Source organism: Tachyglossus aculeatus, chromosome 6, assembly GCF_015852505.1.
Source record: "Tachyglossus aculeatus isolate mTacAcu1 chromosome 6, mTacAcu1.pri, whole genome shotgun sequence".
Classification (NCBI taxonomy): Eukaryota; Metazoa; Chordata; class Mammalia; order Monotremata; family Tachyglossidae; genus Tachyglossus; species Tachyglossus aculeatus.
In genome coordinates, this window is record NC_052071.1 from 13,180,170 (window position 1) to 13,199,008 (window position 18,839).

General features: G+C 48.3%; 1 protein-coding gene across 1 annotated transcript in view; it reads left to right on the top strand.

Moving 5' to 3' along the window:
• FGF16 (fibroblast growth factor 16) overlaps positions 1-18,206 on the top strand; it is a 41,585-nt gene extending 23,379 nt beyond the window's left edge. Inside the window, exon 3 of the mRNA XM_038748357.1 lies at positions 17,748-18,206. Within this exon, the coding sequence (XP_038604285.1) occupies positions 17,748-17,993 (246 nt within the window). The 3' untranslated portion in view covers positions 17,994-18,206. The remainder of the gene's footprint in view (positions 1-17,747) is intronic.
• Positions 18,207-18,839: the final 633 nt, after the last annotated feature.

The following is an 18,839-nucleotide window of genomic DNA, read 5'->3' on the forward strand; positions in this document are numbered from 1 at the left end:
GCAGAGCTCGGCCCCGGGCGGCGGCCGTGTGGGTGGAGGGGAAGGGGAGAGTCTGAGAAATGTTGCGGGAGGGAGGGCTGGCGGGATTCGGCCCAAGGTGGAATGTGGGAATTGGAGGAGAGCGAGCGGTACAGAGTGACACCGGGGTTGCCGGCTTCCGGGCCAAGAGAGGAGACGGAAAAGTTAGGAGGAACAGGGGGCCGACAGAGGAAGGTGAGAAGTTCTGTTTCAGAGCTTGAGGGGCCGGGGCTGGTGAGGGAGGGGGCTTCCCAGTTGTTGGTCAATCGTATTTATCAAGCGCTTACCGTGTGTCCTGAATAGTAGGGAGAGTACAATAGGTCACATTCCCTGCCCACATCATTCATTCAATCGTATTTATCGAGTGCTTACTGTGTGCAGAGCACTGTACTAAGCGCTTGGGAAATACAAGTCGGCAACATATTGCTTACGGCCTAGAGTAGTGAGAAGCAGCGTGGCTCAGTGGAAGGAGCACGGGCTTTGGAGTCAGAGGTCATGGGTTTGAATCCTGGCTCCGCCACGTCTGCTGTGTGACCTTGGGCAAGTTACTTAACTTCTCTGAGCCTCAGTGACCTCATCTGTAAAATGGGGATTAAGACTGTGAGCCCCACATGGGACAACCTGATCACTTTGAACCCCCCCCAGCGCTTAGAACAGTGCTTTGCACATAGTAAGCGCTTAACAAATGCCAAGATTATTACTATTATTATTAGAGTGGGAGAAAGGCATTAATATGAATAAATAAAATGACAGATATGGACGTAAAATGCTGTGGGTTTGGGGGCGGGGGATGAAGAAAGGGAGCAAGCCAAGGTGATGCAGAAGGGAGTCGGAGAAGAGGAAAGGAGGGCTTAGTCGGGGAAGGCCTCTTGGAGGAGGCGTAAGGCTTTGAAAGTGGGGAGAGTAATTGTCACAGATGAAGAGAGAGGGTGGGATTGAAAGAAGATGAGGGGCCGGGGCTAGACTGGTAGATTTGGGAAGTGGCGAGGCCTAATGGAATGTGCCCGGGACTGGGAAGCTCTAATCCCAGCCTTGCCATTTGCCTGTGGTGTCACCTTGGGCAAGAGACTTAACTTCCCTGGGCCTCAGTTTCCTCATTTGAAAAATGGGGATGAAATGCCCATTCTCCCTCTCCCTTAGACTGTGGACCTTGTGTGGGACACCGACTGTTCTGGTTGTATCTCCCCCAGCACTTACACAGAGTATGAGCTTACCAAATACCGCAGTTTTTGTTGTTGTTACGAGTCACCCACATAAAGGGGGTTGTTGAAGCCATGGGGCCAAACAACACCAAACGATCATTACAGGAGAATGCATCTTGGTCGTACCCCTGCCTCCAGGCAGTTCTCCACCAATTCCATTGCAGGCAGACAAGAACAGCCCCCAGACAGTCGCCAGTGTCCGCCCTCTGCCCCCTGGTTACTGTCAAACAGGCTTGATTCAGTCGATTCATTCATTCAATCGTATTTATTGAGCGCTTACTGTGTGCAGAGCACTGTACTAAGCGCTTAGGAAAGTACAATACAATAATAATAATGATGATGATGGTATTTGTTAAGCGCTTACTATGTGCCAAGCACTTTTCTAAACGCTGGAGTAGATACAAGATAATCAGGTTGTCCCACGTGGGGCTCACAGTCTTAATCCCCATTTTACAGATGAGGGAATTGAGGCCCAGAGAAGCTAAGTGACTTGCCCAAAGTCACACAGCTGACAAGTGGCTGAGCCAGGATTAGAACCCAAGACCTCTGACTCCCGAGCCCGGGCTCTTTCCACTAAGCCACGCAATAGGGTTTGCAGGCACGATCCTTGCCAGTGAAGAGCTAAAAGGCTAAGGGGAGAAGCAATCAATCAATCAATCAATAGTATTTATTGAGCACTTACTGTGTGCAGAGCACTGTACTAAGCGCTTGGGAAGTACAAGTTGGCAACATATAGAGACAGTCCCTACCCAACAGGGGGCTCACAGTCTAAAAGGGGGAGACAGAGAACAAAACCAAACATACTAACAAAATAAAATAAATAGAATAAATATGTACAAGTAAAATAAATAAATGAGTAATAAATATGTACAAACGTATATACAGGTGCTGTGGGGAAGGGAAGGAGGTAAGATGGGGGGATGGAGAGGGGGACGAGGGGGAGAGGAGGGAAGGAGCTCAGTCTGGGAAGGCCTCCTGGAGGAGGTGAGCTCTCAGCAGGGCCTTGAAGGGAGGAAGAGAGCTAGCTTGGCGGATGGGCAGAGGGAGGGCATTCCAGGCCCGGGGGAGGACGTGGGCCGGGGGTCGACGGCGGGACAGGCGAGAACGAGGTACGGTGAGGAGATTAGCGGCGGAGGAGCGGAGGGTGCAGGGTGGGCTGGAGAAGGAGAGAAGGGAGGTGAGGGAGGAGGGGGCGAGGGGATGGACAGCCTGGAAGCCCAGGGTGAGGAGTTTCTGCCTGATGCGCAGATTGATCGGTAGCCACTGGAGATTTTTGAGGAGGGGAGTAACGTGCCCAGAGCGTTTCTGGACAAAGACAATCCGGGCAGCAGCATGAAGTCTGGATTGAAGTGGGGAGAGACACGAGGATGGGAGGTCAGAGAGAAGGCTGATGCAGTAGTCCAGACGGGATAGGATGAGAGCTTGAATGAGCAGGGTAGCGGTTGGGATGGAGAGGAAAGGGCAGATTTTAGCGATGTCGTGAAGGCAGCACTGACAGGATATAATCGTGACACCGAAGAATGTGTGGGCTGAACGAGAGATGAGTGAAGGATAACGCCAAGGTTCTGGGCTTGTGAGGCAGGGAGGATCGTGGTGTTGTCTACAGTGATGGGAAAGTCAGGGGAAGGGCAGGTTTGGGTGAGAAGATCCCTCTCGTTGTGAATCTGTACCACAGCCTCAAGGGTCCGCCAGGAGCGTCAAACGATCGATTAATCAAAGGTATTTATTGCGCGCTTACTATGTGCTGTACTATGTACTTCCCAAGCACTTAGTACAGTGCTCTGCACACAGTAAGCGCTCAATAAATACGATTGATTGATTGATGTACTTACTAAGTACTCAATACTTACTGAACTGAGCGCTTGGGAGAGTACAGTCCAACAGAATTAGCAGACACGTTCCCTGCCCAGAACGAGCTTACAGTCTAGAGAGTGAGGCAGTAATTGATCATGTATAATTGAAAGAGGTGTACACTGGTGCGGTGGAAGTGGGGTGAACATCAAATGTCCTGAGGGTCGTTCATTCATTGTTGTATTTATTGAGCGCTTACTGTGTGCGGAACACTGTATTAAGCGCTTGGGAGTGGACAGTACAACAGTAAACAGACCCATTCCCTGCCCACAACGAGCTTACAATCTAGAGGGGGGGAGACGGACATTAATATAAATAAATAAATTATGGATATGGATAAATTACAGATCCATTGGCTCCTCCAGAGATAACAGGGTCTGGGCTGGGGGAAAGTTCCATTCATTCACTCAGTTGTAGTTATTGAGCGCTTACTATGTGCAAAGCACTGCAGTGAGCACTTGGGAGAATACAATATAATGATAGACACATTCCCTGCCCTCAACGAGTTTTGTGGGCAAGGGGTCGATGGTGGGGGAGACGAGATCAGGTTGCAGAGACTAGGTTGGTGTTGGGGGAATGGAACGTGTGACTTGGTAAACGTTTAACGAATACCATAACACTGTACTAACCACTGAGGTAGATACAAGATAATCAGGTTGAACTCAGTCCAGGTCCCACATGCGGCTCAAAATTTTAATCCCCGTTTTACAGATGAGGTAACTGAGGCACAGAGAAGCGACTCGCCCAGGGTCACACGGCAGACAGTCACATTTATTGAGCACTTACTGTATGCAGACTACTGTACTAAGCACTTGGGAAAGTACAAATATAGAAGTGTACAAGTGGCGAAGCCAGGATTATTATTATTATTATTATGGTATTTGTTAAGCGCTTACTGTGTGCCAACCACTGTTCTTGACAGAGTAGGTTGTCCCAAGTGGGGCTCGCCGTCTAAATCCCCATTTTCCCGGTGAAGTAACTGAGGCCCCGAGAAGTGAAGTGACTTGCCCAAGGTCACACAGCAGACAAGCGGCGGAGTTGGGATTAGAACCCATGACCGGGCTCTAGAACCCAGATCCTCCGACTCCCAGGCACATAGTCTTTCCAGTAGGCCACACTGCCGCTCTGGGTTATAGCAGCGTGGCTCAGTGGAAAGAGCCCCAGGTCATGGGTTCAAATCCCGACTCGGCCGCTTGTCAGCTGTGTGACCTTGGGCAAATCACTTCTGTATGCCTCAGTTACCTCATCTGTAAAATGGGGGTGAAGACTGTGAGCACCCCGGGGGACAACCTGATCATTTTGTAACCTCCCCGGTGCTTAGAACAGTGCTTTGCACATAGTAAGCACTTAATAAATGCCATTATTATTATTATTATTATAGGAGATCAGCAAGGTCAGGGAGGAGAGGGAGAGCAGATAGACTGCCCTAATAGCCCATGGTGAGGAGTTTCTGTTTGATGCAGAGGTGGACAGGCAACCCCTGGAGGTTCTTGAGGAGTGGGGAAATACGGCCTGAAGGTTTTTTCGGAAAAACAGTGAGACAGTGGAGTGAAATACCGATTAGAGAGGGAAGGTTAAAGCACTTACATGCCAAGCACTGAAGTAGATTCAAGATAATTAGGTTGGACACAGTCCCTGCCCCACATGGGGCTCACAGTCTAAGGAAGTGAGCGATCAATCAATCAATCGTATTGAGCGCTTACTGTGTGCAGAGCACTGTACTAAGTGCTTGGGAAGTACAAGTTGGCAACATATAGAGACGGTCCCTACCCAACGGTGGGCCCACAGTCTAGAAGGGGGAGACGGAGAACAAAACCAAACATATTAACAAAATAAAATAAATAGAATAGATATGTACAAGTAAAATAAATAGGGTAATAAATATGTACAAACATCTATACATATATACAGGTGCTGTGGGGAAGGGAAGGAGATAAGATGGGGGGGATGGAGGGGGGAGAGGAGGGAGGGGGCTCAGTGTGGGAAGGCCTCCTGGAGGAGGTGAGCTCTCAGTAGGGCCTTGAAGGGAGGAAGAGAGCTCGCTTGGATTTCAGGGATTTCATCCCATTTTACAGATGAAGGAACCGTGGTATAGAAAAATTAAGTGACTTGACTGCGATCTCACATTAGGTAAGAGGCAGAGCAGGGGGTAGAACACAGGTCCCCTGACTTCCAAACCTGTCCTTTTCCCACTAAATCACACTGCTTCAGTGCTGTCCCCTGCTCTCAGTAGCATGTACTGAGCACCTGCTTTATACTGTACTAAGCTCTGGGGAGAGTGAGAGTAAATAGATGTAGTCTCTGCCCTTTAGGAGTTTCTAATCTAGCAGGAGAGGGAGGCACTAAAATAAATGATCTACAGGAAGGTCATTGATAATACAGCTGAACAGCAGTACTGGGATGGTGGGGGAAGGGATCAATCAATCAATCGTATTTATTGAGCGCATACTATGTGCAGAGCACTGTACTAAGCGCTTGGGAAGTACAAATTGGCAACACATAGAGACAGTCCCTACCCAACAGTGGGCTCACAGTCGAAAAGGGGGAGACAGAGAACAGAACCAAACATATCAACAAAATAAAATAAATAGGATAGAAATGTACAAGTAAAATAAATAAATAAATAAATAAATAGAGTAATAAATATGCACAACCATATATACATATATACAGGTGCTGTGGAGAAGGGAAGGAGGTAAGATGGAGGAGAGACATTTATTTACTTAATGGTAATTTGTGAAGTGCTTACTATGTGTCAAGTACGGGGTCGATACAAACTAATCAGGTTGGGCACAGTCTCCGCCCCTTTCAACCCCACGGACTCCACTCTCCTTCCAGGGCCACCTTTTTGGGGGGTTTTAGTTTTGTTTCCCTTTTTTATGGTACTAGTTAGGCGCTCACTGGGTGCCAGGCACTGTTCTAAGAGCCGCGGGGTAGATCCAAGCTCATCAGGTTGGACGCAAGTCCGGGTCCCACCTGGAGCTCACCGGTCTTAATCCCTAATTTACAGACGAGGTGACTGAGGCACAAAGAAGTGAAGTGACTTGGCCAAGGTTATAAGGCAGACAGGTGGCGGAGCCGGAATTAGAACTCAGGTCCTTCTGAGTCCAAGGCCCGTGGTCTGTCCATTAGGCCGCCCTGCTTTCCGTCGGTGCCCTATTTCTCACCAAATCTAATGGACGCTCTAATCCACCTGCTCCTCCTCTCCCTCCTCTTATCTGCCTTTGACACTGGGGATAATTCCGTCTTCTGGTTTTCCTCTTACCTCTTCTGTTCTTTCTCACACTCTTCTCCCGAATAAGGCTCTGCTGTGGGCACCCGCTCTTCTTCAACAAATGATATTTATTGAGTGCTTATCGTATGTGGAGCACTGTACTAAGCAATTGGGGAGTACAGTGTGGTAAAGTTGGAGGATATGGCCCCTGCCCACAAGGAACTTACAATCTAGTGGGGAAGACGGGCATTAAAATCATGATAATGATGGTATCTGTTAAGCGCTCACTCTGTGCCAAGCACTGTTCTAAGCGCTGAATTGATTTACGGATAAGGGAAAAAGCATAGTATAAGGATCTGGACGTAAGCGCTGAGCTGCTAGTGCATAAGCGATGCAGAACGAGGGTTAAGTCACGGAGGGCTTCTAGGAGATTCATTCATTCACTCATTCAATTGAGCGCTTACTGTGTGCAGAGCACTGTACTAATCGATCAATCAATCGTATTGAGCGCTTACTGTGTGCAGAGCAGTGTACTAAGCGACTGGGAAGCAAAAGTTGGCAAGATATAGGGACGGTCCCTACCCAACAGCGGGCTCACAGTCTAGAAGGGGGAGACAGACAACAAAACAAACCATGTGGACAGTCGTCAGAACAAATAGAAATAAAGCTAGATGCACATCATTAACAAAATAAATAGTAAATATGTACAAGTAAAATAGAGTAATAAATCTCTACAAACATCTATACAGGTGCTGTGGGGAGGGGAAGGAGAGGAAAAAAGTCTGGGAAGGCCTCTTGGAGGAGGTGAGCTCTCAGTAGGATCAATCAATTGTATTTATTGAGCGCTTACTGTGTGCAGAGCACTGGACTAAGCGCTTGGGAAGTACAAGTTGGCAACATAGAGAGACAGTCCCTACCCAACAGTGGGCTCACGGTCTAGGATGTGATTTTAGGAGGCCTTTGAAGCAAGGAGAGCAGTGGTCTGTCGGATATTAAGGGGGAGGGAGTTGAGGCCTGCGGGAGGATGCGGGCCAAGGGGTTTGGCAGTGAGGTAGGTGAGCCCGAGAATGCCAAGTGTGCAGCCTGGGTTGTAGGAGGAGGTGAGGTAAGGTTTTGTTCTCTGTCTTCCCCTTTTAGACTGTAAGCCCACTGTTGGGTAGGGACTGTCTCTATATGTTGCCAATTTGTACTTCCCAAGCGCTTAGTACAGTGCTCTGCACACAGTAAGCGCTCAATAAATACGATTGATGATGAGGTGAGGAAGGACGGGGAGAGCTGATTGAACACTTTAAAGCCCGGGGTAAAGAGTTTCTGTTGCGGAGGTTTTGGAGGATTCGGAAAATGTGGATGATTTGGGCAGCAAAGCGAAGTATGGGCTGGAGTGGGGAGTGACCTGAGGCAGGGAGGTCACCAAAGAGGCTGGCTTAGTGGATAGAGAACAGGCCTGGGAGTTGGAAGGTCACGGGTTCTAATCCCAGCCCCGCCACTGGTCCGCTGTGTGACCTTGGGTGAGTCACTTCGCTTCTCTGTGCCTCAGTTCCCTCAATCTGTAACATGGGGATTGAGACTGGGAGCCCCATGTGGGACAGGGACTTTGTCCAACCTGATTTGCTTTGATCCACCCCAGTGCTTAGTAATAATAATAATAATAATGATGGCATTTATTAAGCGCTTACTATGTGCAAAGCACTGTTCTAAGCGCTGGAGAGGTTACAACATGATCAGGTTGTCCCACGGGGGGGCTCACAGTCTTCATCCCCATTTTACAGATGAGGGAACTGAGGCCCAGAGAAGTTAAGTGACTTGCCCAAAGTCACACAGCTAATTGGCAGAGGCGGAATTTGAACCCATGACCTCTGGCACATAGTAGTCACTTAAATACCATAAGTATTATTATTATTATTATGGTGTAATCAAGTTGGGAATATGGTAAGCACTTGGATCAGTGTGGTGGCAGTTTGGAGAGGAAAGGGTGGATTCTAGAGAAGCAGCCTGGACTAGTGGATAGAGCACGGGCTCGGAGTTAGGAGGACCTGGGTTCTAATCCTGACTCCACCACTTGTCTGCTGTGTGACCTTGGGCAACTCGCTTAACGTCTCTAGGCCTCAGTTCCCTCATTTATATAATGGGAATTAAGACGGTGAGCCCCATGTGGGATGGGGACTGTATCCAACCTGACTAGCTTGTATCTACCCCAGTGTGTAGTACAGTGCCTGGCACATGCCATTAAAAAAATGTAGTGAAGGGAAAATCGACAGGATTTGGTGACAGACTGAATAGGCAGGTCGAATTCATTCATTTCATTCAGTCGTATTTATTGAGCACTTACTGTGTGCAGAGCATTGTACTAAGAGCTTGGGAAGTACAAGTCGGCAACATATAGAGACAGTCCCTATGCAACAAAGGGCTCGCAGTCTAGAACGGGGAGACAGACAACAAAACATGTGGATCGGTGTCAAAATCCTCCGAACAAATAGAATTATAGCTATAATATTTAACAAAATAAGTAGAATAGTAAACATGTACAAGTGAAATAAATAGACTAATAAATCTGTACAGATATATACAAGTGCTGTGGGGAGGGGAAGGAGGTAGGGTGGCGGGGATGGGGAGGAGGAGAGGAAAAAGGGGGCTCAGTCTGGGAAGGCCTCCTGGAGGAGGTGAGCTCTCAGTAGGGCTTTGAAGGGAGGAAGAGAGCTAGCTTGGTGGATGGGCAGAGGGAAGGAATTCCAGGCCCGGGGGAGGACGTGGGCCGGGGGTCGATGGCGGGACAGGCGAGAACGAGGTACGGTGAGGAGATTAGCGGCGGAGGAGCGGAGGGTGCGGGCTGGGCTGGAGAAGGACAGAAGGGAGGTGAGGTAGGAGGGGGCGAGGAGATGGACAGCCTGGAAGCCCAGGGTGAGGAGTTTCTGCCTGATGCGCAGATTGATTGGTAGCCACTGGAGATTTCTGAGGAGGGGAGTAATATGCCCAGAGCGTTTCTGGACTAAGATAATCCGGGCAGCGGCATGAAGTATGGATTGAAGTGGGGAGAGACACGAGGTTGGGAGATCAGAGAGAAGGCTGATGCAGCAGTCCAGACGGGATAGGATGAGAGCTTGAATGAGCAGGGTAACGGTATGTATGGATGGAGAGGAAAGGGCGGATCTTGGCGATGTTGCAGAGCTGAGACCGGCAGGTTTTGGTGACGGCTTGGATGTGAGGGGTGAATGAGAGAGCGGAGTAGAGGATGACACCAAGGTTGTGGGCTTGTGAGACGGGAAGGATGGTAGTGATGTCTACAGTGATGGGAAAGTCAGGGAGAGGACAGGGTTTGGGAGAGAAGATAAGGAGTTCAGTCATGGACATACTGAGTTTTAGGTGGCGGGCAGAAATCCAGATGGAGATGTCCTGAAGGCAGGAGGAGATGAATGAGAGAGATGAGTTGAGGATAATGTCAACTTTACTAGATTGTGAGACGGAGGATGGTAGTGCTGTCTACAGTGATGGGAAAGGCATGGGGAGGAAAGGGTTTTTTTTTTTTTTTTTTTGGAAGATCCTCATCCAGCTTTGTTTTGGACATGTTAAGTTTGAGGTGTCAGCAGGCCATCTAAGTAGGGATGTCCTAAAGGCAGGAGGAAATGCAAGACTTGCAGAGAAGGAGAGAGGTCAGGGTCAGCGAAGTAGATTTGGGAACAGGGGAGGGGAGTTTTTAACTGTGGGAGCAGAGGAGTTCTCTGAGGAAGTGGGTGAAGATGGAAAAAAGAAAGGGGGACCCAGAACTGAATCTTGAGGGATTCTCACAGATAGTAGTTGCGAGGCAGAGGAGGAGGGAGCCCACCAGAGAGATAGGAGGAGAACCAGGAGAGGACGGGGTCAGCGATGCCAAGGTTGGATAGTTTCCAGGAGAAGGGGATGGTCCGCAGTGTTGAAAGCAATTTAGAGGTCGAGGAGGATAAGGGAGAAGTGGAGGTCACTGGAATTGGCAAAAAAGATGTCCTTGGAGAGGGCTATTTCTGCAGAGTGCAGGGGGTGGAAGCCAGATTGCAGGGGATGGAAGAGAAGAAATGGAGGCATCACATGTAAATTCGCCCAGGGAGTTTGGAAATAAATTACCGGGGTGGGGAGATAGTTGGAGGGAGCCGGGGAGGGTTTTTTTTAAGATAGGGTTTGCAAGGGCACATTTGAAAGCAACGGGGAAGGATCCACTGGAGAGTGAGTCTTTTGAAGTTCTCGACTGTGAGCCCACTGTTGGGTAGGACCATCTCTATATGTTGCCATCTTGGACTTCCCAAGCGCTTTGTACAGTGCTCTGCGCACACAGTAAGCGCTCAATAAATACGATTGAATGAATGAATGAAAAGGTCGGTGGGCTGAGTGTTTCAATAAGGTGTGCCGGGATGGGGTCGGAAGCATAGGTAAGAGGGGGTGGAATTGGAGAGGATTTGGGAGATCTCTAGAGATGCTGCTAGGAAAGATGGGAGGTTTGAAGGAGGAGTAGGATGAGGGAGGGATTGGAAAGGAGCAGGGGAGATTTTAGGGAGATATAGTCATTCATTGTCGTATTTATTGAGTGTGTACTGTGTGCAGAGCACAATTGATAGTTTCTATTTTATAGAAAAAGTATGTGGCCTGGTCATCAGGGGCAGAAGATGGGGACAGGGAGTGAAAAGTCCACTGTGGGCAATGAGATGAAGTATCGTCAGCTGGAGGAGGGGGATGTTATAGAGCAGGGGAGGATGTTTGAGGTGGGAGAGGGAGGTCTGATGGCTGGATTTATGTATATATGGTTGTACATATTTATTACTCTATTTTACTTGTACATTTCTATCCTATTTATTTTATTTTGTTGGTATGTTTGGTTCTGTTCTCTGTCTCCCCCTTTTAGACTGTGAGCCCACTGTTGGGTAGGGACTGTCTCTATGTGTTGCCAATTTGTACTTCCCAAGCGCTTAGTACAGTGCTCTGCACATAGTAAGCGCTCAATAAATACGATTGATTGATTGATTGATTGGATTTCTGCATCAGAAATCGCTCATGCACAAGGGCGGAGGAAGCGGGTAGTCGAGGCGATCCAGGGCAGCGGGTCAGTGGTCAGAGGGACAGGGGAGCGAGGGAGTGGCGTTCAGCGGAGAGGGTGGAGTTGAAGTTGTGGATTTGTGCATCAAGAGAACGGATATTTGGTATCAAGACTGAAGCTCACTGTGGACTGGGAATGTGTCGGCTATATTGTTCTGTTGGACTCTCCCAAAGGCTTAGTACAGTGCTCTGCACACAGTAAACGCTCAGTAAATATGATTGATTAATGGGGCACAATGACTTGGGAAGATGGGCGCTTCAGTCTAATGGCCATCACTCTGCTCCTATTCTTTATTTATTTATTCTATTTATTCTATTTATTTATTCTATTTATTTATTTATTTATTCTACTTATTTATTTATTTATTCTATTTATTTATTTATTTTACTTGTACATATCTATTCTATTTATTTTATTTCGTTAGTATGTTTGGTTTTGTTCTCTGTCTCCCCCTTTTAGACTGTGAGCCCACTGTTGGGTAGGGACTGTCTCTCTATGTTGCCAACTTGGACTTCCCAAGCGCTTAGTACAGTGCTCTGCACACAGTAAGCGCTCAATAAATACGATTGATGATGATTATGATTTATTTATTTATTTATTTATTCTATTTATTTATTTTACTAGTACATATCTATTCTATTTATTTTATTTTGTTAGTATGTTTGGTTTCGTTCTCTGTCTCCCCGTTTTAGACTGTGAGCCCACTGTTGGGTAGGGACCGTCTCTCTATGTTGCCAACTTGGACTTCCCAAGCGCTTAGTACAGTGCTCTGCACGCAGTAAGCGCTCAATAAATACGATTGATGATGATGATGATTTATTTATTTATTCTATTTATTTATTTATTTATTTATTTTACTTGTACATATCTATTCTATTTATTTTATTTTGTTAGTATGCTTGGTTTCGTTCTCTGTCTCCCCCTTTTAGACTGTGAGCCCACTGTTGGGTAGGGACCGTCTCTCTATGTTGCCAACTTGGACTTCCCAAGCGCTTAGTACAGTGCTCTGCACGCAGTAAGCACTCAATAAATATGATTGATGATGATGATGATTTATTTATTTATTCTAGTTATTTATTTATTTATTTATTTTACTTGTACATATCTATTCTATTTATTTTATTTTGTTAGTATGTTTGGTTTTGTTCTCTGTCTCCCCCTTTTAGACTGTGAGCCCACTGTTGGGTAGGGACTGTCTCTAGATGTTGCCAACTTGGACTTCCCAAGTGCTTCGTACAGTGCTCTGCACACAGTAAGCGCTCAATAAATACGATTGATGATGATGATGCTGCTGCTCCTAGGGCTGTGCCATTCTTAGTTTGGCTACTGTAGCAGGCTCCTCCCTGGCCTCCGTCTCCAATCTCTCCCCTCCCCTGGTCCATATCACACTCCATTGCTTGGATCACAGATGCCCGCGTCTCCCCCATCCTCAAAGTCCTCCAAGACTGTCTCTATTTCAAATAGAAACTCCTAACTATTGGCTCTAAAGTGCTCCATTAGCTCTCTTTTTCATATCTTATTGACTCTCTTACTACTAAGAATAATAATAATAGTAATAATTGTGGTATTTAAGCGCTTACTATATGCCAAGCACTGTATTAAGGGCTGAGGTCGATAGGAAGCAGTGTGGCTTAGTGGAAAGAGCACGAGCTTGGGAGTCAGTGGATGATGATAATAATAATAATAATGGCTTTTGTTAAGCGCTTACTCTGTGCAAAGCACTGTTCTAAGCGCTGGGGAGGTTGCAAGGTGATCCGGTTGTCCCACGGGGGGCTCCCAGTCTTCATCCCCATTTTACAGATGAGATCACTGAGGCCCAGAGAAGCGAAGTGACCCGCCCAAAGTCACACAGCTAATTGGCGGAGCCAGGATTTGAACCCATGACCTCTGACTCCAAAGCCCGGGCTCGTTCCATTGAGCCACGCGGACACTTACTGGGGGCAGAGCACCGTACTGAACGCTCGGGAGAGTCTAAGCGAACCGTTGGTGGACCCGATCCCCGCCCTCCAAGGAGCGTAGAGACTAGTGGGGGATGTGGGTTCTAATCCTGGCTCTGCCACTTGTCAGCTGTGTGACCTTGGGCAAGTGGCTTAACTTCTCTGTGCCTGTTACCTCATCTGTAAAATGGGGATTAAGATTGGGAGCCCCCCGTGGGACAACCTGATCACCTTGTATCTGCTCCAGCACTTTGAACAGTGCTTGGCACATAGGAAGTGCTTAGTAAATACCATCATTACTATTATTTTTATTATTATTAAGATAATAATAATGGAGGTATTTAAGTGCTTACTATGTGCCAGACACTATAGTAAGCACTGGGGTGGATACAAGCAAATCGGGTTGGACACAGTCCCTGTCCCGCATGGGGTTCACAGTCTCAATCCCCATTTGATAGATGAGGTAATAATAATAATAATAATTTTGGCATTTGTTAAGCACTTACTATGTGCAAAGCAGTGTTCTAAGCGCTGGGGAGGCTACAAGGTGATCAGGTTGTCCCATGTGGGGCTCACAATCTTCATCCCCATTTTCCAGATGAGGTAACTGAGGCACAGAGAAATGAAGTGACTTGCCCAAGGTCACCCAGCTGACAAGTGGCAGAGCTGGGATTGGAACCCGTGGCCTGGGCTCTTCCCACTATGCCAAGCCACTTCTCTAATCAGGTCTCAGGTGGGGCTCGTGTCCTAAGTAGGAAGGAGATGTTGCCCACTTGTACTTCCCAAGCGCTTAGTACAGTGCCCTGCACACAGTAAGTGCTCAATAAATACGATTGATGATGATGAGAACTGGTACTGAGTTCCCCTTTTGCAGATGAGGGAACGGTAGCCCAGAGAAGTTAAGTGACTTGCCCAAGATCACACAGCAGGTAGGTGGCAGAGCTGGGATTAGAACCCAGGTCCTCTAACTCCCACGCCTGGGCTCTTTCCACTAGGCCACACTGCTTCCCCTCCCTTCTCCCTTTACACTCCATCTTGCTCTCTTTCTTCTGCGTGGAACTCCTTCCCTTCCCAGATGAGTTTTCCTTCTCCCAAGGCCTCGTCATTCATTCATTCATTCATTTATTCATTTATTCATTCATTCAATCGTATTTATTGAGCGCTTACTGTGTGCGGAGCACTGTACTAAGCGCTTGGGAAGCACAAGTTGGCAACATATAGAGCCTAGAAGACTGTGACTCCCTTGGCCCCCCGCAGCACTTTGCCCCCCACATCTTTGCTCATTATACAGCTGGATTAATACACCTTATAATAATAATAATAATAATGATGGCATTTGTTAAGTGCTTACTATGTGCAAAGCACTGTTCTGAGCACTGGAGAGGGGAAACAAGGTGATCAGGTTGTCCCATGGGGGGCTCACAGTCTTAATCCCCATTTTACAGATGAGGTAACTTAGGCTCAGAGAATAATAATAATAATAGTGATGGCATTTATTAAGCGCTTACTATGTGCAAAGCACTGTTCTAAGCGCAGAGAAGTTAAGTGACTTACCCAAGGTCCCACAGCAGACCTGTGGCGGAGCCGGGATTCAAACCTGTGATCTCTGACTCCAAAGCCCGGGCTCTTTCCACTGAGCCACACTGCTTTTAAGCCCTTCTTTCTTCTGTGTGTCAACTTTCTTGTGTGTCCCTCTCCCCCACTTTGAGGTCAGGGATCACGTCAACTAATACTGCTTTACTCTCCCCAGCTCTTAGGGCAGTGCTGGGCACACAGTAGACGCTCAGTAGGTACTCGGGATTGACTGTAGAGAAGCAGCGTGGCTCAGTGGAAAGAGCCCGGGCTTTGGAGTCGGGGGTCATGGGTTCAAATCCCGGCTCCGCCACTTGTCAGCTGGGTGACCTTGGGCAAGTCACTTCACTTCTCTGGGCCTCAGTGACCTCACCTGTAAAATGGGGATTAAGACTGTGAGCCCCCCGTGGGACAACCTGATCACCTTGTAACCTCCCCAGTGCTTAGAACAGTGCTTGGCACATAGTAAGCGCTTAATAAATGCCAACATTATTATTATTATTATTGGAGGCCCCCTTGGCTCTGCCTGGAACCGGCCCTTCTCCCGGCCCCGCCCATCCTGCTGTTCATTCATTCATCCAGTCGTATTTACTGAGCGCTTACCGGGTGCAGCGCCCTGTACTAAGCACTTGGGAGAGTACAATAGGACAATAAACAGACACATTCCCTGCCCACAATGAGCTTTTCTGATAATGGGCAGACCTGTCAGCAGGACACCCCCCCCACCCCATGCACATATCCCCCTTCCCCGCTCCTCATTCATTCATTCATATTTATTGAGTGCTTACTGTGTGCAGAGCACTGTACTAAGCGCTCGGGAAGTACAAGTTGGTAACATCTAGAGACGGTCCCTACCCAACAGCGGGCTCACAGTTTAGAAGGGGGAGACAGAGAACAAAACCAAACATAGTAACAAAATAAAATAAACAGAATAAATATGTATAAGTAAAATAGAGTATTAAATATGTACAAACGTATATACATATATACAGGTGCTGTGGGGAGGGGAAGGAGGTAAGGCGGGGGGATGGAGAGGGGGACGAGGGGGAGAGGAAGGAAGGGGCTCAGTCTGGGAAGGCCTCCTGGAGGAGGTGAGCTCTCAGTAGGGCAACTCATTGCATGGATAATAATATGATGTTGGTATTTAAGTGCTTACTATAATAATAATAGTAATAATAATAATGATAGCATTTATTCAGCACTTACTGTGTGCCAGGCACTGTTCAAAGCGCTGCGGAGGTTACAAACTGATCAGGTTCATTCATCATCATCAATCGTATTTATTGAGTTCTTACTGTGTGCAGAGCACTGTACTAAGCGCTTGATTAGTTCATTCATTCATTCATTCATTCATTCATGCCACGGGGGCTTACAGTCTTCATCCCAACCCCACTTAGCCCCAGCCCCTGGTCCGGCAATCCTACCTGACTTTGAACTGAAAAGTGGCAGTCCTCATTAGGTGACAGCCAGAAATGGACGCTGGCTTTCCCCGTGCCTATTTCCCCTAACTAACATTTTCACCTTAGGCCCAATCCCCATGCCCTGCTTACTCTTAAGAAAAGCAGCGCGACTTAGTGTCTAGGGCGCGGGCCCGGCCGTCAGGAGGAGTGGGTTCTAATCCTGGCATCTGCTGTGTGGCCTAGGGTGAGTCACTTCCCCTCTCTTAGCCTCAGTTACTTCACAATAATAATAATAATAATAATGATGGCATTTATTAAGCGCTTACTATCAATCAATCAATCGTATTTATTGAGCGCTTACTATGTGCAGAGCACTGTACTAAGCGCTTGGGAAGTACAAATTGGCATCACATAGAGACAGTCCCTACCCAACAGTGGGCTTTCCCCCATCTTACCTCCTTCCCTTCCCCACAGCACCTGTATATATGTATATATGGTTATATATATATATGTATATATAGAGAGAAGCAGCGTGGCTCAGTGGAAAGAGCCCGGGCTTTGGAGTCAGAGGTCGTGGGTTCAAATCCCGGGCTCCACCAATTGTCAGCTGTGTGACTTTGGGCAATCACTTAACTTCTCTGTGCCTCAGTTACCTCATCTGTAAAATGGGGATGAAGACTGTGAGCCCCCCATGGGACAACCTGGTCACCTTGTAACCTACCCAGAGCTTAGAACAGTGCTTTGCGCTTAATAAATACCATTATTATTATTAACTTCTCTGAGCCTCAGTTACCTCATCTGTAAAATGAGGATTAAGACTGTGAGCCCCACTTGGGACAACCTGATTACCATGTATCCCTCCAGCGCTTAGAACAGTGCTTTGCACATAATAAGCGCTTAACAAATGCCATTATTATTATTGTTATTATTATATGGTTGTACATATTTATTACTCTATTTATTTTACTTGTACATTTCTATCCTATTTATTTTATTTTGTTGGTATGTTTGCTTTTGTTCTCTGTCTCCCCCTTTTAGACTGTGAGCCCACTGTTGGGTAGGGACTGCCTCTGTGTGTTGCCAATTTGTACTTCCCAAGCGCTTAGTACAGTGCTCTGCACATAGTAAGCGCTCAATAAATACGATTGATTGATTGATTTCCACTGGGCCACGCTGCTTCTCTGACTTCGTCCGTCAAATGGGGGTAAGAGGGCGAGCCCCAGGTGGGACAGGGACTGTCTCTATATGTTGCCAGTTTGTGCTTCCCGAGCGCTCAGTACAGTGCTCTGCACACAGTAAGCGCTCAATAAATACGATTGATGATGATGATGACCGTGTCCGGCCTGATTAACTTGGATCTACCCAGTGCTTAGAACCGCGTAGGCGCGTAACGTGGTTCCGGTTCATTGAAGCCCAAGGGCGGACGCGTGGCGGCGGGGGGGGTCTCTCCGAGGAGTCCATCCCCCCCTCTCCCTCCTCTGTGTGCCCACGCAGAAGAAGCTGACCCGCGAGTGCGTTTTCCGGGAGCAGTTTGAGGAAAACTGGTACAACACGTACGCCTCCACCCTGTACAAGCACTCGGATTCGGAGCGGCAGTACTACGTGGCCCTGAACAAGGACGGCTCGCCCCGCGAAGGCTACCGGACCAAGCGGCACCAGAAGTTCACCCATTTCCTGCCTCGCCCCGTGGACCCGGCCAAGATGCCCTCCGTGTTCAGGGATCTGTTCCACTATAGGTGACGCCCACCCTTCCCGCCTGACTTGACTCTTGGTTCGAGGCCGTCCCCTCCGCACGGCCCAGCGAGGACGGGGAGACCCCCCTATAACCTCTCCCCGCGGCTGGGCCCACCTGGGCACGCTCGGCCACCTGACGGGCGACATCCCCCTCCCCAACCACGCGACGGAGGGGAAAAACGACGAGGCCGGCGAGCCCCTGACGGACCCAGGCCGTCGGGCCGAGGACCGAGGAACTATTTATGGAGTGCATAGGCTATTTATTTTCTATATATTTATTTATTTCGAGAAGTAACTTTATTTTTAACGCGAGATGCTCTGCCCGGGTCGTCGTCGGGGAGGAGGGGAGGCCCGGGAGAAGCGGGAAAATGAGTTTTAAGGGCGTTGGCGGCAATAAAATTGTCCTTTAGACGGTGAGCGTGTGGGCTGGTTGCCGTCCCCGGGGGAGGGCAGGGGCTGGGAACAAGGGGTGGACCTGCTGGGTGGGTGACACAGAGAGTGTGTGTGTGTTTGTGTGTGTTTTGGGGGGCTGGGGGAGACGCCCCTTCCATCCCCCCCCCCAGGAAACCAGGGACTCCAGTTGGCCCCGGCGGCCTGGTGGGTACAAAGATGTCTCACCCGCGGCTCTAACTTGGTCACATCACGGTGTTTCCCCTCTTCCCCATCCTTCCTCCGACCCGGTTCCTTGATCCGCTTTCTCTCCCATCTTTTTCTCTCAGAGCCTTTATGTATCTTTTGCGGATAGAGCGCCGACCCGGGAATCGGAAGGACCTGAGTTCCAAGCCGGGCTCCGCCACTTGTCTGCTGTGTGGCCTCGGGCAAGTCACTTTACTTCTCTGGGCCTTACTTACC